General features: G+C 35.8%; 2 protein-coding genes across 4 annotated transcripts; both read right to left on the reverse strand.

The window, feature by feature from the left end:
• Nucleotides 1–151: 151 nt before the first annotated feature.
• LOC135631665 (uncharacterized) lies at nt 152–7,271 on the reverse strand. Of its 3 annotated transcripts, none has more exons than XM_065139418.1 (9): nt 6,879–7,271; nt 6,224–6,316; nt 5,648–6,043; nt 4,903–5,038; nt 4,617–4,779; nt 2,872–3,000; nt 1,449–1,643; nt 783–905; nt 152–658 (listed from the first exon to the last, which is right to left on the reverse strand). In XM_065139418.1, exons 1-9 carry the CDS (start codon nt 7,066–7,068, stop codon nt 563–565), a joined length of 1,521 nt encoding a protein of 506 aa, XP_064995490.1. In that variant the 5' UTR covers nt 7,069–7,271; the 3' UTR covers nt 152–562. The 3 variants fall into 3 exon arrangements, with proteins under 3 accessions (XP_064995490.1, XP_064995489.1, XP_064995492.1); XM_065139417.1 differs by having other exon boundaries at nt 6,224–6,304; nt 6,879–7,205; XM_065139420.1 differs by lacking the exon at nt 152–658 and having other exon boundaries at nt 839–977; nt 6,879–7,206.
• Nucleotides 7,272–8,854: 1,583 nt separating this feature from the next.
• Nucleotides 8,855–22,808, reverse strand: LOC103975715 (squalene synthase 1). Its single transcript, XM_009390769.3, has 14 exons — nt 22,532–22,808; nt 20,289–20,331; nt 19,245–19,334; nt 18,106–18,181; nt 15,901–15,970; nt 14,085–14,228; nt 13,874–13,978; nt 12,748–12,894; nt 11,577–11,652; nt 10,545–10,633; nt 9,521–9,612; nt 9,406–9,448; nt 9,246–9,320; nt 8,855–9,119 (listed from the first exon to the last, which is right to left on the reverse strand). Exons 1-13 carry the CDS (start codon nt 22,724–22,726, stop codon nt 9,258–9,260), a joined length of 1,233 nt encoding a protein of 410 aa, XP_009389044.2. The 5' UTR covers nt 22,727–22,808; the 3' UTR covers nt 8,855–9,119; nt 9,246–9,257.
• Between the last annotated feature and the right edge of the window lie 289 nt (nt 22,809–23,097).

The raw sequence follows: 23,097 nt of genomic DNA on the forward strand, positions 1-23,097 counted from the left end.
AAGATTTACACCCTCATCTCTCATCTCCGTAAGGACTTTAAGAATTTGGATGACAACTTCAGATGGGCTCTTCTATTTTTGTGTTAGTGCAATTAGACTACACTTCTAAGAGTGATCTAAATAGACTTAGTAACTGAAGCAGCCCAATAAATAAAAAAGAATCACTTTTTCTTTCATAGATTGACACATCAAATATACTACAGCAATGATGTCTTGGGTGACATCTTAAGAAGGCTAATCATTCATATGACTCTCACCTTATGACTCTCTTACATGCAACCTATAAATAGTTGCTGTTCTGCCAATTGCTTCGATTGATATTTTTTACAACAAAATTCCTGACAATCTACCAAACAATCAAAATTATTGACATGAATCCCATGTCAAAATAGGGCTTCTTCAGAGAATTTGCACAAGTCTTCTTCATTCCATCCACGGCTGCTTCAGCAAGTCATTCTTCATGTTTATTAACAGCTGCTTAAGTTGCACTGGTGCATGTTGATTTGAAAATGTTGATCTATTAACAATCACTTGAGATGTTCGGAGACCTTTGTACTTGATGTCAATGCGCTGCAAGTTGAAGGTATTTGGTATAATCAATTCCATTTAACCGTACACAACATAGTATATTCTCTGGCAATTCTTCTGCCTTGTTTCCCTGTACAAGAAAGAAATTACTTACTTCAGTGTTCCCAATTTTTAAGCACGTAAATGCTAAATTTTAAAGGAAGTAGTCCATCGTATGTTTCTTATTCAAGTTGTACTAAACATAAAAGAGCTACCTGTATCGTTAGGCCAAAATCCAAGACACACAGCTTCAGCCTGTCAAGGAATGCTTCAAATCCTTTCCTTGAGATGTAACTAAATCTGTGCATGTCCAAATCTATCTCGAAATAATTTTTACCCTGCAAATGTTGCATCATAGCGGCAACATTAGGCTCACCATATGATGCATTTGAGTGCTGAAATAAGCATCACTGCAGCAAGCAATTGATCCCGACTTTTAGGTAGAATATTTATTGACAATATGTAAGTGAACTTTCAAAGCAAGCAAACTTGAACACAGTTTAGCGGGCATGGAGCAAGCATTGCTTTTTAAATTTCTGGTAATCCATACCTCATGTGTACTCTTTAACTATTGTGATTTTGATAGCACATAAGTAGTTACTTGGAAGCATATAATATTTCACTAATATTTGTGTCTTCAATATCTGATCAGAAATTGAATGTAGCTTTAATATGTAGGAGGAAATTGAAACAATGGAGGCATGAATTTACATGCAGGCAGAGAGGTTGATCTCACAACACAGACCTATGAAGCTAAAGATGAAAAGGATCAATTTTATATTAAAAAGTATATAGTAAGAATAATTGCATAATCACTAAGTATTATGTGGATCTGAAAATGATATGATTTTGCTTTAATGTACAAAGAGGGATGAACTTACCAAGTAGAAATCATGCTGAGGACGGGACAGAACTGGCTTCTCATTGTAGGCATGCATAAGCTTCCTCTCAGCAGCGTTTAGAGGAAGATCCTCCAAATTTGCTACACGACCAAGTATTTTTAACCTTTCTCTGAAGGGAACTGATGTATCCATAGCAAAACCTTTGACCCTTTCTACCTCATCATCGATTAACCTCTACCAAGTATCAAGATAGAAATATATGAACAATTGAGCATAAAGAAAACCAGCATATCTATATTTCCTACTGACAAAAGCAGCACATTTTTGAAGAAATACAAATTAGAAGCGCAAGGTAATCAACAATGCAAGATAGACTGCTGATGCCTGCATACTATTGTGCAGCAGCCGGCCTGCCTGTCCGTCTTGGTATACCAAATTGACATAAGATGGATGGCATAGCGGGCCATAGAAATGAATAATAAGATCAGATTTATGTATAGCAGTAGAGAAGAACATGAAATATTAAACAATATAAGAGAGATTAGAAGTAGAGAAATATAAATCCAACAATACCTCTTCACTTACACAGGTTTTAGAAGAAGTCAATGGTCTTATGTGGGAACAGGTTTGCAATCTTGTCATTTTCTACAGTAGATGGGTGGTTCTAAATCTATAGAAGGTCAACAAGACACAAGGGCTGGGAGCTCAACAAAAAGTCCTCAGAATAATCATCAAAATGCTAATCGAAAAACCACTTCCTAGCGGGCAGGAATGAGATTAAATTTTGATGATTATTTTGCAACTTCACAGGTCCTCCAAGAATTGAAAAGGGCTGAAAGTTGGTACATGGTGTACTGTCAGTTAACCATACAGAATAGTGATTTGCGAAGCAGATTCCAAAAAAAATTTTATTGAATCAAGGCTTAGTAATGCAATCTTTGTGATAGATTGAGGTGGATGTCGCATAACAAATTTGAACAACCCTTTCAATTTTCGTATTAAAAAAATAGTCACTTAGGTCTTCTCTACGAAAACATGATCAAAATATACTAGTGATGTGATCTGTATGAGACTAGTGGACTACTCAGGTTATCCACAATGTTATGACAAGGCACAACAAGGGCAAGGAAATTAGTCCAAATCCAATTTGACCACTCATACGACATCACATGTACCAAAAACTATAATTTGTGCATTTGAAGCACCTCAACTTTGAAAACCTTTCAATTTTGGTACTTCAAAAAGCACAAAGAAAATCAATTACATTGCTGTATCGATAAAATTTATTGAACATACTGAGTTTAAGCTACAGGGTCGAGCATTAAAGATGAAATAATTGGCTGATGTAAAACAACAGGGCACATTACATCATTGTTAAGATGTATAAAGCCTTTGAAGTTGGAAAAGCATACGGTTTATTAGATGGACAAAAATGCAACATGATGAGCAGAATTTATCTCACTCGAATATTCTCCAAGAAATGCGATGGAAGTTCCTTAGAATAGCCTTCAGAGAGCCTAAAATATAACACAAAACTTATTCCTTCACCATCGGTTTCACTCTGAAATATGGTAGCAGGATAGAGTGGAATCTGTAATAGACATGACAAATCTGGCAGATCAGGAGACAGCCTAAAACTTAAAAAGCTACAGAAATAATATAAATAATAAGGAAAATTCTTCAAAACATCAATTTAGATCGATATTTTACTGGATCCTGGATTCATTGTGTGAAATGCTTTTTCTTTTTTGAATATCATTCTGGTAGCAAGAACATGTACAATGCTTATATGTTCAAGCTAACTTGAGAAAGATTATATTTCTAGAAACCATTGTGGACCATTTGGCTCAATATCTAAACCTGGCTTCACAAATTTATAAAATGACATACAAGTTTCAACTCAAGGAGACCTTATGTATCCTTTGTGTTAGTCAGCAGATCAGGAATGAATGACCAGCTGCCAGCTGACAATGCTGATCTCCTAGCTGTTGCATTAACATGTCACTATATCCTTTTTCTTCTTTTTGTTTTCCTTACATGTTGCAACAACACGTCAATATATCCTTTTTTTCTTGCTATATCCTTTTGAAGCCCATATATATGCATAAGATGAGAATGGATAACATGAGAGAGAATTATATAAGATGATGTGACATATGCTTAGGAGACCTCCGGATATGATATTTAGAAGAGGTGAAACGATTAATATTAGTGGGAGAGGTAGAGGAAGACCTAAAAAACTTCAATGCAAACTATAAATAAAGATTTAAATCCTCTAGACTTAACTAAATATATAACTTCTTATAGATCTCAATGGCGGCAAAGAATCTATATAGTCGATTCCCTAAATAGTTGGGATTTACGGTCTTGTTGTTGTCGTCGTTTTGAAGCCCATAATAACATATATGGGTGCTAGACAACTAAGCACTGATTGCTATTTACTATTTGCTCTATCTGAAAATTATATTTGTGAAATTTCTTCTATCATACAGATCTCCATATATTTAATATTTTCAAAGTACTCAAGGTATGTTCTTGGTATTTCTGCTTGTTGGCAAATGTGTTAATACTAAATTTTATGGCTCTTTTCAATAATAAGGAGAATAGTGTTGCCCTTGACTGATTCAGTCAAGATTTTTTATCCTTGTAATTATTGAATATTGATGATGTAGATTTGGATGCCAAGAAAAGAATAGCTATTATCACTATCCATATGATTGTCTTCAAGATTTATATAAGATGAATAATAATCAACTTCATCTGGGTAGGAAAAACATCCCAAAGAAGTAATAAGAAATAAGCATGTAAATCATGACAATAATGTCTCATATAGAAACAAAAAGTGCAAAACAATTAACAAATTGTTCGGTTACATAGCCCCTTGATATGCCAGCCACAGCATGTCATGCACGAAAGAAAGGAATTCAGAAACTCTATTATGCCCACAACGAAAGTAAACCTAATCCATCTTAATAAGCAGATAAAGTCTGTCCAGATATCTTAGGATGCCTTCGATAAATTTGAATTTATTTTTAAAGACAAAGAAAACCACAACTCGAGGCAGTGTTTCATTTGAACTACTAACTAGCATGAATAGAAAACTGAACTTAGTAAAGTTTTATTTTAGAACATCATAAAGAACAAACATCCTGGAAATAGAATTCATGAAATATATATAACTTCAGTCAGAGTCACTCGGGATTATACCTGAATGTTAACCACAAGAATAGGTGGGAACTTGCCAGATGGATTGAAGATGGGAAGTTCCACAAATCGAGCAATGTGATTAATTTTCTGCTGAGACAGGTAGACATCAACACCAAAAGGACAGTATGCTGCATAATTTGGAGCAAACTCTTTCTTCTTATCCCTGGAATCAGACACAAACTAATGTAAAATTTCAGTCACATGTAGATCATCTCCAACTCCAAGTTAAAGTATGCATGCTAAATTGTATAGAAGCTAAAAATTAAAATAATTGGACAACACCTGCCTAAGGTAATGTTCTCCCCGCACTCTGAATGTATTGGGTTCAATGAACGACCAGCTATCAAGCATTTTCTTTTCCAGCAAGCAGAATTGGACTTGAGATCCTGCTAGTGGCTTTTCGAGAAAGGCCTTTGTAGAAACTTAATGCGAAGCAAAGACAAAAGATCAGTAAGTTACATGATCACAGATAGAAATCCTCAAAAGATTTTCATGATCTCTTATGCTGGATATGCTCTTCAAATTGTAAAGAAACTGAAAAAAGCGAAATGGCATCGGTGAAGAATCTTCAGAATAACATAGTTCAACCAAAATTGTCCAAGATTCTCTTGCAATAAATCAGAAACAAAACAATGTAGAAAAGCCAAAGAACAATCTACTGGTGGTCAAGTTATGACTAAGAAATATTCTCAGATAGCCAGAGGTACCCCTCAACACTAAGGTATAAATACAATACTAATCTATTAGACAAGAGTTAGAATAAGTAATATTAAACAGAAATCCGAAGAGGCAATGTTATAACTTGGGAGACCTACATCAGAAAATTAAATAATGACACTTGAGAAGATATATGAAGGCAAAGAGTGGGGATCAACAATTGATTGATGACAATTGCTTATTAGTTTCAGAAAAAAAAACATAACAAGCTTGTCCCACACAAAAACCAGCATCATATGAAGCCGAAAGTCGGAGGAGTTTGGTATCATTATATGGAAAAACCCGTATCCAGATAAAAAAGGGTAGTTACTAACATAGTGTTGATGTAGCATGTGCTTCCCCTGACTTCCGCTTGAAGGAAAGCTTCAAAGAAGCCTTTTTGGCCGAGTTTGGTGGACTGGTGCTTAGGGATTTTCTCTTTTCAATTGTGGACGTTGCAACAACAAGGCAAGGCAAACAGTTGTTTGGAAGGATACCACAATTGTTCAAAATCCCCCTGTCACTGTGACCAGCATTCTCATCCACAGAAATGACTGACACATCCTCATGACTTACAAAGGCTTTTGCAGTATTCTCCAAGTTCACTGACAACTGCTCCCCTAATTTTAGTCCCTTCTGCTTTCCATCAATAGAATTGCTGGTGAAAGCATTTGGGTCGTTCGCTCCAAGGTTGTCATCTCTATAGGATGTAGGGCTCATTGTGAATTCACCTTCACAACCATTTACAGAGAAATTTACAATGCATATCAGTACCAAGGAAGCTGGAATTAGCTCAAAGAAAATCGCAGACAGCATCAACGATGAACATCCTAATTTCATCAAATCAATTAAAATGAAAAATCATCACCAAGAGTCCATGATCGAGTACCAATATGATACGTGCAACATACCATCTTGAACACTATGGAAATCCTCCTCATCTGATTCTATAGCAGAGAAAGTGTCAAACCATGCTTCTTCGACGGTCGTGGCTGACACCATAACTTCAATTTAAGCAATGCCAAACAGTTAAGAGTAATAGAAAAAGATTGCTCAAAGGAATAATTCCAATCATTGCAAACAATTTGCAAAATAGATAAAATCAGTATGAGACACGTCCAAGAAGGAGGACGATGATCAATATTTCAAGCCTTGAGAATTCACTCGAAAAAGAAAATTTTTGCTATAAACTGTGTATTTCAAATGCAGAATCTGAGTCAGCAATATTCCGTCAAATTGCGTACGATTGCAGCAGTATAAACTATAAGCTTCTTCTGGCTAACATCTCGATTTGATCAAGATATTAGTTCTGTTAAGATAGATTGATACCATTAAGAACTGGAGGTAAACGTTTTCTTTCCCTTTACCATGATCTTCTAAGGGCCTTCAAATTATCAGTCCAAACCTCGAACCAGGGGGCCAAAATCGGAACTTGGAAAGCAAAACCGGCCGGGCACAATGCACATCAGGAAACGATGCACAGATCAAGAAAACCGATCTTTTTCGCCAAAAGCAACCGCATCAAGCCCCAAAAAAGAAAAAACAGAAACAGAATCAAGCCATCACCTTGGAACGCGGGGTTGCTGTAAGACATGGGATCGGCCCCGTCCAACCCCTGGGCCTCTTCGATCCTCTCCATCACCTTCCGCGTCGCCGCCCGCCACTTGGTCGCCCTCCTCCGCCGCCGCCGCGTCCCTCCCGGCGAGCTCCGCCGCCCTCCCACGCACCTGTCCGGCCTCGAGACGCACAACCCCATCCCTCTCTCTCTCTCTCTCTCTCTCTCTCTCTCTCTCTCTCTCCTGCACCTCCCTCAGGATCGAAATGTTGGGGTCTGCAATCTGATTCCGAGATCCAGGAAGAAGAATAGCGGCCCGACCGAGGAGGACTTGGGGGGATCGTAACTCACATCGTCAATACCATCGTATCCACATCTCCATTATAAAACCAACAACATGATCGATCGGCTCAACAACAGCGACAGAGAGAGAGAGAGAGAGGATTGGCGCATCCCTTGTACACCTCTCTTGTTGTTGGTTGATCGATGGGGTCCGCACCGAATGACCTACCGAGGTAACGGGTAACAAACGAACAAGTGCGGGAAAACATGATCCGCTCGGCAACACCAGGAGAGAGAGAGAGAGAGAGGCGGGGATTGGGCGAATAGTGCAGAGATTTGGCCGATCGTTACCCTTCGCTTCACCTCTCTTGTCATTGGCGTATAGGTGGGGCCCACGTAAAACAACCGGGTGCAATGGTGGCTGAGGAGCCAACGAGTGGAAATTCTTTGCACTTCTTGGAAGGCTTCGCTCAGGTGACGCCGCGTGTCGGGCGCTGTGATCCGCACGCTCTCTTGTCCTCTCTCTCTCTCTCTCTGTGATGGGTGTTGCCCTCCCACGCTTGGATCGCGTGGAAGGTTGCGGTCGACCGGAGAGACGTGGATACATTAACATCCTTACGTGTGCGGGCGAGTGGGTGGGATCAACTCGGACTCTGATGTCCTCGGCCAACGCCTTCGTTGACTGCGAGAGTTATTGTGGTGTCGATGAGTCGGAGAGTCGGGCACTCAAGTTAGCTTAAATGATGTGACAGCGTCACACAGTGCATGAATCCAAATCAATTTCAACATATTCTGATTGAAAAAGCATGGCATTTCAAGGGAAAGGGTTCGATCTAAAATACTTTACAGGTAAAGATGCGTTTAGTAGTATCAAATTTCAATACTTCGTTATAAGCAGCGAAAGGTAAGCATTGACCGGTCAAAAGAAGCATGTTTCACGATGTGTGATCATTATCGTATGGATAAATTCCTTGTCGACGACGATCTCTCTCGAGGTTTGTTCGTCGAGGATGGAGAAAGTGAAGGAGATGGATTTCACCTTTCACGGGATAACATCGAATATATTTATGATTACAAGTAGAACACCCTCGCTCGTGCTTTTGATTGTTGACGTCTCCATGATAGATAATTTCATGTGGATTCCTTTAATTCATCAAAATGATTGTCACTTCCACAGTCATTTTGATGAATTAAAGGAATCCTAAATGTTTTGTTTCAACTAATTAAGAGAGATACCATTAAGACAAAAAAAAAATTGTGTCATTAGAGAGAGATTACTTAATTGCTTGGAAAAAAATAAAAGGGAGAGAGAAAAAATCACTTCCTATTTAACACATATAAATAGCATTAGAATCTACCACACATCTTTTTCTTTGAATGCCAATTTTCTACGCTGTTGGGTTCTCTCACCTTCTTTTGGATTTGAAATCCATTTTGTACCCTGAGTTCTTAAGGTCGTTCTGTGGACATTTAAAGCTTTCTTTTCTGAATTAACAAAAAAAAAAGGTGATAGCTGGTGATTTTGGGGAAGATATTAAGAGCGTGTGAGCAGTAATTTGTTGATTCTTAGAAGAACTGAAAGTCTAACATAACAAGAAAGCTTAGATGAAAAGGCTTCAAATCTTGATGTGTCTCTGACAACATTAATTCTTGAGATATATATTAAAAGAGAGAAAGAAAGAGAGAGAGAGATGTACACAAATGGTGACAAATAAATCTAAATTTTAGTAACTAAGTTTTTCATTACAAAGCATGCACTGATAAAATATATATATTAAGGAGGAAAACAGTTCATTTTGTTATTCCATTACAACACATCTTAATCCATTACATGGTCAATAATACTGCCAATACTCTTCCTTGCAAGAACATGTTACCACCCACATAAGAAACAAAAGAAATCCATCGCGCACACAAGACCAAACATAGAGCCTTCCAACCACAGTGGGGATGAGATACGAATCCGAGTCCTGCAATTATCAGCAATCGGAATCAGATGGAGTATGAAAAGATTTCATTTTCGGTTTATAAAGTTGTTCTTTCTGACATTTAAAAGAATGTACTATGAGCTGTTGATCTTTCACAATGATCCTTACCCTCGATGGAGACTAATCATTAGTGTGGTAGAAAGGAAAGTATAACAGGGCTAGTAAAAGGAAGACCACCATAATCTGCATTGAACATTACCAGGAAATTTAGGTGAAACTCTAGCCTTAAAGAAGCAATGATTGTTCTGGTGTATGGAGCACAACTCACCAGCAATGAGGTGTGACGATTGCTCTCGTGCATACGAAGTCTCCTAAAACAATCAAATTTTAAAAAAGAATGGCATAAATAAGAATCTTCAGAGAACAATGATTTAATAACGAACCTTGTATCAAGCAACCCGGAAGATCCACAAGCCTTCTGTATAGCCTCTACATGCTTACGAGTGAGCTTGGCATTTGGATCATTATCATCAATCTGCATAGCCAATTAACTTTTAGTCAATTCCTTATGTACCGAACTAAGGATTACGATCATAAGTGAAAATGAAGGGCAGTTTTAGCATGATCTTCAAGTTCAACAAAAACGGAGATCCAAACAAAATCATGTTGAAGAAATAGGGGTGAGCATTTGGTCAGTTTATTTGGTTTTATTGGAATTCTTGATCAATTATGAATTTTATCTGTCAAACTGAACTGAATTATATTAAAAAAATGAACTGACCATACCATGCCGTATATTAAAATTCAGTTGGTTCAGTCAGTTTTTGACTTGCATGGGAGCAACAACTTCCAAGTGGAGGCTAGTGATTATGGCTCCATTTGTTTGTTCAAACACCAAGGCTGGTTCCTAAAAGAGGTTTCTAAATTATATTTATATTGCCATCAATAAGTCTGTTTAGTTTAATGTACACATTAATACTAAGAGTAAACTGCTCGACTAGATTGCTAAAGAAAAGTCTAATCTTAGTTTTGTTTATTCGGCTTATCCGGTTTTCATTCCACAAAACATACCAAAAAAATTAGTTACCAAACCATACTGACCCATTAAGTAAACCAGATTACATTTACCAAGTAGGTTTGGTTTGATTCAGTAAATTAATTTTGACCAAATAACTACAAGATGATGTTTACAAAGAATTTTAGTACATTTAACTCAGATGACATTTTGATCAAGTAAATCAGATAACATTTACCAAGTAATTCAGTAAATTAATTCACAAGATGGGGACAATGTGTCGGGACTCATTCAGCGGGTCTGTGGTAGGTGATGATACTTCCAACAATTTTCAGTGTGATTTGGTCCACCAAAATAGCAACCTCATCTTTATTCATTTTATATGCACATGTGAAAAGTCATTAACCTTCAAAATTATCATATAGTTATTCTGCATAATAGAGGACTCCTACCTTTGATTTCAGCAGAGAAGAAAATTCATAAAAAGCACCATATACATCTGACATTGAGTTTGTCTGGTCGATAATCTTAGCTGTTAGTCCTGTAAAAGAGCAGTGCCAAGAGATTAATAAGTGCAGAAATATATCAATCGATAATACAAAAAATTGGATTGTCCTGAACTGAAATATGAAACTTTATAGATATCCAAGTCGAATAAAATGGCCCAAACCTTCTGTTAAGTACATCCAATAATTAAAATCATCTTGTCAACTAGTCACGGCAAGGATCATTAACAGCAAATAGAAGAAAAAAAAAACAAACAGAGAGCCAGTCACATTTATCATATGATTGTTATAAAGTTTCATCTTCTATGGGAACAAATCCATTGTCACTTGCAATATATATTATATTTTTTAGTTTCTTGATATCAGTAAATGCTGGAAAAAAGAGTCAACCTGGACCTACTCTAGATGCTAATTAGCAAAAACAAGTGAGTCAAGCTTCAAGCAACTATAGCTGTTGTTGGTAAATCACATAGTTATGGAAGCTCAAATCCTTGAATATGGAAGCTACGTTGGAGAATCACACGCGTGTGGAAGCTGTAATCCTTGAGTATGGAAGTTGCATTCCTAGAATATGAAAGTTATATTCCTATACGGCTGTATATCCTAATTTAAATAAGATAGTTTCTAGGACTTACATGTGTAATTGTATCTCTAATACATTAGGGCCGTAATATGGTTTTTATATTTTACTTTTTTTGGGATTTGGATCCTTATAAATTTGTAAGCTCATTCATGATCAACATGACCACCTTAAAATTGTTCATTAGCAAATTAAGAATAAGAGAGAGAATTTGTGCACTCCATAAATCCAAGGATAATGTTTTCGTATATAAGAGTCTATACAATAAAATAAGAGAACAGTTTTCACTGTAACATCAAAACTGAATCAATCAAAAAAGAATGAATGAGAAAAAGTATACAATTAGGAAGTAGAGAAGAACATATGTAAATCATATTAATCCTGTCAAATGATCTTACCACGTCGCATTTTTACAACACCTCTAAACACCTCCACATTATTATAGCACAAGGCTAGGGTTCCAATTGCCATTATCTGTTAAATGTGACAACAATCAGCAAAACATGTCCTGATTGGATAATTAACATAAAAAAACTTAGGTTTGAGCATCATGATGTCAATAGTAAGTTTCATACTCAAGCTATAAGGGAACCAACAATTAACATGATCTGTTAAAGGAGACAACAGTCAGCAAAACATATTCTGATTGGATAACTAACATTAAAAAACTTAGGTTTGAGCATCATGATGTCAATAGTAAGTTTCATACTCAAGCTCTAAGGAAACCAACAATTGCCATAATCTGTTAAAGGTGACAAACAATCAGCAAAACATGTTCTGATTGGATAACTAACATTAACAAACTTAGGTTTGAGCATCATGATGTCAATTGTAAGTTTCATGCTCAAGCATTAAGGAAACCAACACACTGAAAATTGAAATATAAAAGTCTGCATCTCATGCATTACTCACAAAATACAATATGAATTAGAAAAGGAAAATATGAGCTGCAACAGTTTTAATTATTCTCACCTCAGATATGTATTAGACTTGGGTTAGTAAATGTCGCGACCCGGCCCCATCTTGTGATTACTTTTGTTTAGAGGCACAACACATGCAGTTTCAAGCTTAACTCATGACAAATTAGTTCATAGCAACAACTGCTTATGGTATGGCAGTCCACACTGGGACCTATTGTGCATTTTGAAGAATCTCTAGTTCCACAAAGACATACAATAAGTACAATGGCAGTATGACATTGTAGAACCAACACTTCCAAATCCCATATCACCTATGAGGAAACCTGGTGATTCGATTTGATGTGATATGCGTGTGACACGAGGGGATGTCAGGGGTTTAAGCAGGAGGATCGTAATACCCCAATCCTGTTAATCCCATATTGGATGTGGGCTTAAGATTTGATTAGTATAAGAGTCACAAAGCCAACCCCATCTTGTAAATAGTTCTTCTTAGATGCATAGACCATGTGGTTAACAGGATATAACTAAGATGCAGAAACAACCTTACATCCATATATTAGAATCGATATAACTAAAAAGCTAGAAGAAAATAATTCAAATATTATGTTTGCTGTAAATGTGTCCTTGAAGTACCAATGTTCTACCATACCTGTGGAATGGCACAAAAACGAAAGATAGCAAGATCTTTTAGTGCGGACATGTACTGTAGGCAATCTTCGGCATGGATCAAAGCGTTAGTTACAAGGTCATTCAAGCATTCTACTGCCTTTGTTGAGTTCTCAGCGTTCTTGAAACCCTGAATGCCACAAAAGTATAAACAGCTGAATCAACTTGAAGAAATCAGTGACCTGATTACTGCACTATCTAAACCTTAGTTAAACAATAAGGCTGGAACCCTCTAAAATGAAATAGGCTTGCCTGAAGAATCTTAACGAAACAAATTATCCTCTAGAGTCTAGACATGAAAGCATAAATAGCTGCATCACCATGAAGCATCTCATAAATTTGATTACTGCATTATCTTAAACAGTAAGGCCAGAACACCCTAAAAAGAAATAAAATTGCTTGATGGAATGAAGAGGAAAGAGACACTAGCAAGTGTAGTAACATATTATTTGCAGGTGCTATTTTTATAAATCATATTTACAATAAATCATTAAACAGGAAACATATTTATATTTATTCACAACTAACAAACTAACGTATATGTTATTTGGGGTTGGATATATCAACTGCCATTGAGCACTGTTTAAAAGACTAAGGAAAAGCCCCACACAAGACAAAACTATATCAGGTTCTGGAAGAATGACATGTGCAGTGACTTAAGTACATAAAACCCAATATTGCATGAACAAAACAATTGGAAACTGATTCATATCCAAGTAATAGATTAAAAAGAAAAAGGGAGATACATGGATATATAGAAGATATCTATGTTGAACTAGAGTATTCATTGTACTTGTACATTGAGAAAATGTGAAATACTAAAACTAAGTACATATGAAGCTGGAAAAATCAAACAGGTCCACTTTTGTCTTTAAGATATGATAAAACTTATCATTTGAAGTATCCATTCCTAGTTGATTTTGGAGATCTAATAAGTGAGCCTGACTCGCCAACAAAGAGATACGCATCGAACAATGTGAGATTTGTGTTTGCTTTGTATGATGGTGGCTGTTTCTCTTTTTTCCCTTGGAAGGTGACATAAGCTACTACAACTAACACAATGCAAAGCAATGATTGTGAAACTTATAAAGCAAATGCAAAAAATAAACCTCAAGCTTGTCAGCATATTTGCTCCAGATTTGGCGAGGCCAAAACATGCGTGACTTTGGAATCTCATTTATGTCCTCCAAATAATCCCGAATGATGTTTGTTTTCTGCATTTCAGAAGAAGCCACAAGCCATTACATGGTAAAACTGAAAAAAGAATAAATAGCAACCACAATCAACAAATGAAGATTGTCATATATGCCTAACACATACTTGAAGAAACAAACCCATCGAATTGGACAGATTATCTGAAGCCAGTTCTTCTGACCCAGAAGCATGAAAGAGCTTAGAAAGTCCTAGCCCAACCAGTCCTGCCACATAGTGACAATATTCATCATAATCATCTATTGATTCCACCTGCAAACAATGTAAAGAACACTTGAATAATATTTTGATTAAAGAGTATAATAATGTGAGAAAAGTTATAGATTAGACATGTAGCATGCTTAGATAACCCAAGATACACTTTAAAAATTGTAATCTGCGACTGAGATATGACAACACTGTGAAGTGTTTTTATAATTTCTGAACAAATAAGTAAATGCAAGTATGTCAATCTACATGGTCAACCAGGCAATGGCAAGCGAATGTGACGGACATCATTCTGTAGCTCTTCCGCTTGAGAATTTTATGCATATTTAAGTTATAATGATCTTGATAAATAATAATAAATTATATATAACCACACAAATGTGGATCCGCATCTTAAGGTTTTACACCAATTATTTTTAAACTTTCTATTATTTATGAAACTATACAATAAGTCATGTTGAGAAATTGTTCAAAAAATGGTAGCTACGGCCATTAGAAGCACAGAAGCACACCTCTTGCCTATAGCCCTGTTGTTTTTTCTGGATGATCAACAGTAAGGCGACAACTTAGGAAACTGGACCCACCTACATGCCTATCCGAATCCAATTGTTTTAACAAAACCATGGAACAATTTTGTCCATATATCCATGGACCAACCACCATAGCACATATGTTGTATCCACTCTTCAAATTAATGTAATTGCAGCACAAATTTTTCTTCCAACAAAGTTTGAACAATCAGAAGACAAAGAGAGGGATGTCTTGATGCTGGCTTATATAAAAGACACCTATTGGAGAACAAAATAAGAGTAGGTCATGGTAACCATTGACTCTGGCAATGACTAACTTGAATAACTTTTTTCTGCTGTTAGTAAATTTGCAGCCAGTTTGCTCATGTCAATAATGATTGGCTTCACTATATTTCTCACTAAAGACAATAAATAATAGTTGTTACATACTTACATTAATTATCTCCTGAACCGTGCAAATAATCCATTATTCTACTTTGCACAAAATAAGCACTAATGTTAATGCTGTTTCTTGAGTATGTCTTAATGAGTTTTTTCATGCTTGAAGAAAGTTCATGAACTAAATGGACAAATATATTAATTTATTTTTATTCTTTTGAATGCTGCGATGTTTTTCACTGGTTTGATTACTGGCCAGATGCCTAGATAACTTTATAAAAACCCAAACATAGCATCACACATTAGCTGTTGGTTTACCAACTACAGTTTCTAAAACCATTCATTTTGAACGTCTTCATATGTGTTAAGCAGCTTCTATAATTTGATTTCACAAGGAACTTGGATGTCATACAAATGTAACAGCTTGATTCACTTAAATCTTAAAACTTAAATGTTTTATTTTGGCAATGCATTACAGTTTATGCGCCGGAATTAAGCTAGAAAATTTTGAATAGCTGACTATAACTGATTGTGATTAAAGAAAGCACGCTGGAAATTAACATTTAAAATTGATTTCCATTAGTAACAAACTTAACTTCATCATAACACTCAGCATAGTTGAAATATCAAAAACACAAAACTTACTAACAATAACAAATAATATACTGAAGAAAATCATGAATCAACTCAGAGGTTGGATCTATTTATTTCATAAATATCCAAGAAACCGTAGCAATAATTAGGTGAGTGTGGTGATTCTATCTTGTAAGTTTGTGCGAGTTGATGCACATAAGCTATTGCATTCAGACCTCCTTGCATATGAACTTTGCCATTCCTGCACCCATTCTCCTGGTAATATCTTCAATTGCCTCTTGATAACTGGATGCCACAAAAGCAATAGAATTGGTATATCAGAACAGTCTATTAAAGTTGGAGGAAAATTATCTTTAATCTAACATAATTTTGTATATGTCATACCAAATTGAGTGGAGATAATAAAAATTTATCAGGAAAAAAAAATGAGTGGAGAACTGGACATATTAATAGGCATAAAAGCTTAAGGAGTAATGCCACAACATGTAAGAAATGAACTTATAAAAACAAGCTAACTGTATCTTAGGTTAAAGCATCAATTAGAAGCCAATGTAACACATTCACAATTTGATACATAGAATGGTGGCAGAATAATAGTCTGATTCAAGAAAAGAAATACTCATTTACCATTACTCAAGCCCATTACATCCACGTAAGAATAACAAATCAAAATCAGCTTAAGCACACAGCTTGCTCACATGAGATATATAAAACTAATCTCTGCTCATCAAGAATGGTATAGGCCTGATGGTGCATATTAGGGACAATGGCAGGCTTTATATCCAGGAGAGACAGTGCTTAGAGGATGCTAGTCAAGATTCCACTGTAGAAATGAACTTAAAACAGGTCAATACTTCGCCTACTAATTTTCACTTCCCCACCTAAAACTGGGAAGAAAGAGTGTGCGATGACCAGAGGGAAACATAGGCCCTAAGAAGTAAGAACCAACCAGAAGTGTCCTTTTTGCCCTCTGATAGCTTTGCTACCACGTTTAGGCAAGAAAGTTAAAATGGGTAAGAAATATATTCTTGTGATCCAAAATAGGTAATTTCATAAATAGGTTAACTGGGAAATATTTTTTGAGGCACATCCCCATGACAGCCAATGGTTGGCACGGAGTCAGGACAGCTTGGTACACAGTATACTTACATATGAGTGTGCGCAGAATGAGAAATGGATAAAGGGATACGACTGAGAAAAGGGCCTTTCATGTTTGAGCCGCAATCTCGGTAGGCATTCATCAAGGTCAATGTTACCAGAGAAATGTCACTGACTAGGGTAGCCTCATACCAGATACGTTGAGGATAATCATGGCAAAAGGATTCAATTGAGGAAACAAAGGAAAGCATATTTTGAGGGATCAAAAATAAGAAAGATCTTTGTAAGGTCATGCTATCTAAATAAATCCAAATTTCTTAACACATATATTAGCATACACATGTTAATTTTACACACAAGTCAGTTTAGCAAACACCAATGTGCTTGAGGCTTCAATCCTCCCAAATTAAAACAAAATTAGAACATTCAAGTATAAAAATCCACACCACTAAACATGATATGCATTATTTATAATGTGCTGGAATAAGAAGGAATACCGGGTATCAGCATGTAGCAGTGTTAAGACAAGGTAATCATTGTTCCATAAAAATGACTTACTAAGACAAAATTTGAGATTAAACAATCCGCAAGCAGCAACGTGAACATAGATAGAAAATTCAGCTAGAGAAAATAAGGTATCAGAAAATTTTAGGACAGAAGAATCAGAGTAGTTAGAACTGTACAGAACTCCAATTGTATCAAGTGATAATAGAGAAAGGTAGCAAAAAATACAGCAGAAACAAAAGGGGTAATGTAAATAAAGAGAGCAGACCCACTGCTTGAAAGAGACACTAATTCATCAAAGTACATGCATATATAACAAATTCGTTGCAATTCAGCCTGAACTTATAACCTAGATTCTGTTCATTCATTTCTATTGTGTTGATCATCACCCAATGATTTTCTGAACTCTCAATATCCTCAAACTGATAAAGCATCCAAGTGAGACAATCCATTGACAAAAACCTAGACAATATTCACACAATTGATCTTTTTTTAGTGGATTATGATGTTTAAGAAAATCATTGTTAACTTTAAATTTAATTTCTAGTTATATGGCAATGATTGTGCATGATAAGGATAACTGGCACCTGGTACAATATAATTACATACTTAGACGCAGATGTTATATGATCGTGTAAATACGCCAACAAAGCACAAGCATACATGATTGTTCACTGTAAACATCTACTGGAAATTCCAGAGAGGCAAATATAGACAAGTATGAAATATATGAATACAACAAAAGAAAGTAATTGTAGGGATGCATGCATTTGACTTTTTTTAAGTTGCTAAATTGAACAAATATTGGAAAAGCTGACCTTTTATCAAGTTCCAAGAAAGCAGTTGAGACAAGATGAAATTTATCCATAAGAATTTTGTAGTCCTTTGCACCACCTATTAAGAAAGGGCAGCATGATTAGCAAAAAACCAAGAATATGAAATTGATCCCAGATTCCAGAGACCTTTGTACCATACAAAAGTTCACTGTAAGAATATAATGCATAATAATTTTTTTATTCCAATTAAAATAGGATCTGTGGTTTGTTTTTAATATCTTTATGTGAATGTGCATTTTAGTTTCTAGTAAACTAGGGAATGTTAAAGCCAAACATAAGGATATGTAACTAATTGAACATTCCAACAAAAGGAATTGTATAATTCTAAGGAGGCAGTATAATAAGTTTATCCCAACGTTCACAGGATCAACATTGACATGGGCTTAGGATCATGATCAACGACACCAGATCAATTGCATCAACATCAGATACAAAAAATAAAAATAAAATGTTTTAAGAAATAATAATAGAAAAAGTTGTTTATGTTAAATTTAAATGTTGACATAATATACAGAAATCTAATGTACACATGCGAAACATAAATTAAACAATGTCAATGATTCTATTTTTTCCAACTAATTGATACTTAATTTGTATTTAATTTTTAAATCAGAATACATCATTCTTACCTAGTTAAAATAGGATATTCTCTCAAATTAATATATTTTTAAAATTTATTTGTTCTCAAATGGAAACCCTAAAGAGTCTATCAACCATGAGATGATTGTGTCAATCACTCGATCTTCTCCAATTTTATCAGATAGTCATATTTAAAATGGATGGTAATACTGACACTTGATTCACAAACTGTGTTTGGTCCAATGGACATGACTTGTACGATTAGGCAATTCATTTAAAATTGAATCAGAGAGGACCCAATTTGCAGTGTCATCAGAATAGCATCCTCTAGTCAGAAATCAAGTACCCACAAAGGAATAATTTAGATTGCTGAAAACTGCCTACATTTCATACAAAATAAACAGTTCATTTTCATAATATGTGTAAGGAAGAAACACATATCTAGAAAGTAGATATGATGTATATTAAAAACTTTATAATATTCAAAAATTGACACACAAGATGAAGGATGACCAAAAAGTTCAATTAGAAGATACCCTTACATGAAAAATGCCATTTGCGATCATAGATGTGGAGATAAAAGTTCTGCAGAATTGGCACTTTGATTTCAGAAGGTATGCTCGTATCATCTTCTGCAATTTTGTTAGGATACAAGTTATATGAAGAGCTCAACCTTCAAATTTTATCAGGAATATACCAAGCTGACAAGTGTCGAAAAATCTGCAAATTCCATTAACACGATATGGGTGCATGTCTTCAAACTAATTGCATAATGTGATGCAAATTTGGCAAAAAATGAAAGTAAGATGTTTTTTTGTAAAAGTTCTCTACAGAATACTGTATTTTAAATCACTAGATCAGGACTAGCAGTAAGATCAGCCAATTTGTTTTTAAGCTTGTTAACTTATGTAGAGAACTTTGTTTCTGTTTACAATTTTGATTTATTGCATTAGCTCATCCCGTTCCGATATGCACCATTGTTCCAAGGCCCACCCTCTATATAGGTGGATTATAAAAGACATCAAAGAGCTGCATATATAGCATCATTTCCAAGAACTTTTTTAAAATCTTTATCAAAGTCCAATTGTTAAATCATTAGTTTGGGCATTAAGTTGTGCAAGCCAGTTTCAAGAAACTGACAAAATTGGTACTTATCTGATTGACTGAAATTTTATGTTTCATATTCACAACTTATAAATGTTCAATATTAATTATACAACTTGACCAATGTTGGATGAGTACCTGCTTTCTCCTTCACTTGGTAAAACTGCAAATCCAAGTTCTTCAGTAAAGTAACATTTCTTTGAGCAATGTGGTAGTCAGCTAGGAAACAGAATTCCTAAAGCCATATTTTTTCAGCAGTATAATTCTACATGCACAAAATAACAGAAGCTTGTTCATCTTGTTCACAGAAGCAGTATAATTCCTAAAGCCATAATTTCATCTTGTTCACAATATATGGCAGTGTTGGCCATGGTTATCAGTAACAGAAGCTTCATCTCAACTCATGCCTCCTTGGACATAAAAGGTGAATGCATAATTTGGAGACAAATAATATATTATGCAATAAGAGGCACAGAACAGACCAACAGTATCCAGGGCTCTGAGCACCAGATAGAAAACACAAACCTACAAAAGCAGAATATAAGGATATTAATTTAATCAAGAACACTATATGTCAAGGAAAAAGTCTTAAAAAATTGAAGATTTTGGAACAGAAAAATAAGAGCAGATGCATTTGTAAAATTGATACTTTATAATCTACTCAACTATGATATACAAAAAATACAGGTCTATATCTGACTGCTTTTTCTGTCATTTATGGGTCAACTTTGACAAGAGAAGTGGCAACAACAAGCCATAATGTCTCAACTATTTGAGTGGATTTTTTTCCCACCATTGAGCTCTATATAGGGGAATATCCATAGTTAAGTAAAAGACCAATTAAATCACTTCTTTTGTTTCTAGATAAATTCTCTTAGATCTTCACCTATCTCTTAGTGTACCATTACCACTAACATGTCGAACTATGACATCTATATGACACTTTTAAACGTGTCCATATCAACTCAAATGTTTTTCACTCACTTTATCTTCTATTATGGCTACACCTAATTGATTATGGATGACAATTTCTTATTTTGTTTTTTAGTCCCTCCATAAATTTACCTCAATAAATACACGATGCTCATCTTTTTATTTATATTGTCTCTTGATAGTAGTTATGAAATTTTATTTTAATCAAAAGTGATGCCCCTTCTATTTCAATCACCTTGCTTTGGCTATATGAAGGATGTCTTCATCAATATTTCCTTCCCATTGAATAACAGATCTAAGATACCTAGAAATTTTGGTTGCTGTAACCATTTTTCCATTTATCTTAACTGCACACTCAATTCTTCTACTGGCAACACAATATTTCCATTTAATACATTTAGTGTTAATCCTACTTAGTATAAAAACATTTATCTCCAAAACTCCTTGTCAAAGAATAGATCTAGGATACCTAAAAATTCTAATTATAAGAACTTCTTGTCTATTCATCATCACTACCTAACAGTTATTCTCTTAATATCGCTAAAATTGCATTTTAGACATTTGGTCCCAGTCCTTCTTAGTGTAAAAACTATAGAGTTTAGCATTTGTCCTTCTTAGTGTAAAAACTTTTAGCATTTGTCACAATAGTTCAATAATTCAGACTTAGAATTTATTTTAACCAAACTTTCATCAATGAAGACAATATTGTTAGCAAACAACTGCAGTTTTAATTAAAAGTTCGACAAAGTTATGTACGGCAAGAGAATATTTATAGTAAATGTAAAGGTGATGTGTGCACCTACAAACATATACACATATAAAAATACAAGAATATATGCGATTGCACATACAGGAAGTGCGGATATATTTACATGGGTATAAAAAAGTTGTACACCAATAAAACCCTCACACACTTGCCATGAGGTAAGTATATCTACATACATCAGCTCAAAGACCTTCCGTCTATGACATCAATATCCATAATAAGCAAGACTATGTGATGGACCAAATCTTCCTACAAATGCAAATCATATGTATTCTACATGAAATTAAAAGAGGCTCATAGCTTATTTCCAAATTTTAACTGTAAACCTCATGTTTATGATCAACAAAATTGTGGACAGTAGGTCCATAGACGGATCACATTCTTCTATCAGGTTCGACTGCAAATCTGAACAGTGTCCTAGAAATCTGATGCACTTCATTCCAGTAATCGGAAGGATCAAGGAATAGCAGGTCCAGTAATTGCTTCGATTAGTAATAAGACTTCACAAATCGATACAATAACAATAATATCCCATGTATTATAGGACAATAACGATACTGTTGGTAGCAGAGCATAGCGGTCGAAATAGGCGAACTGAAGTACATCCGGGATAGATAACCCACACACTTGGCTCATATTATATTTGACTTCAAGGACTGCATATTTGATTCTAGTTTCAAGCCGCCTCATAGCCACATTACAAACATACTCGTGTATTCGAGGCGACAAGCAATGCGGTTGCATAACCACGACCACACGTTCAAACACATAGTTGAAAGGAGAAAACCTAACCGCATTCCTGAGAAATTAGCAGCATGGTTTCTAGCACATCTCCATAGACACGACTGATGTGATTCGCACTTGGGTATTCGTCAAAGAAACATGAGAAGAACATGTAAATCTGAAAAAGGCATGAAGCAGAAAAATCCGATCGTCGCAAGAAACGAAGCAACGAACAGGAGAGCGAGCGAGAGGGGACGGATCGAGGAAAGGGCGGGGGGGGAAGAAGGGAAGGTGGGTACGCACGGCGTCGCGGAGCTGGGGTTCCAGTTGCTGGATGACGAGGGCGAAGCTGCGGGAGACCTTCTGGAGCATGGAGTAGGAGAAGGACCAGTGGGGCTCCGCCGGGATCTGGCGCCGGATCCGGTCGGACGCCAGCTTCAGCTTCACCATCGGGTACACCTCGTCGGGATGCGTCACCATCGCTGCCAGCATCCCCATCTCTCTCTCTCTCTCTCTCTCGACACGGTCGATGTGTTCAAATAGTACTCGAAAACCGAATGCCTTTCACGCCTTCGAAAGGCGTGAAGAACGTGTGTCTTCGCGACGGGTTGTTCGCCGGTGGTTTTTATTTATTTTTTTATCTTATTTTTCCGTAGTTTCGAACCGTTTGGTTTATCCAATAATTAAATCGACTTGATCCAATAAAACGAGGCTTCGAATACTGTCCGACAACGACGGGTGTACATACCCGTCCAAAGACCTATTCCTCTTCCATTTCACGGCCACAAACCCATTGTCTATTTCTCTTCGAGAAAGACATGTATATGAAATGATGATATTTTCCATCTGGTAGAGGATAATAGCAGCAT

This window comes from Musa acuminata, chromosome BXJ3-2 (assembly GCF_036884655.1).
Source record: "Musa acuminata AAA Group cultivar baxijiao chromosome BXJ3-2, Cavendish_Baxijiao_AAA, whole genome shotgun sequence".
NCBI lineage: Eukaryota > Viridiplantae > Streptophyta > Magnoliopsida > Zingiberales > Musaceae > Musa > Musa acuminata.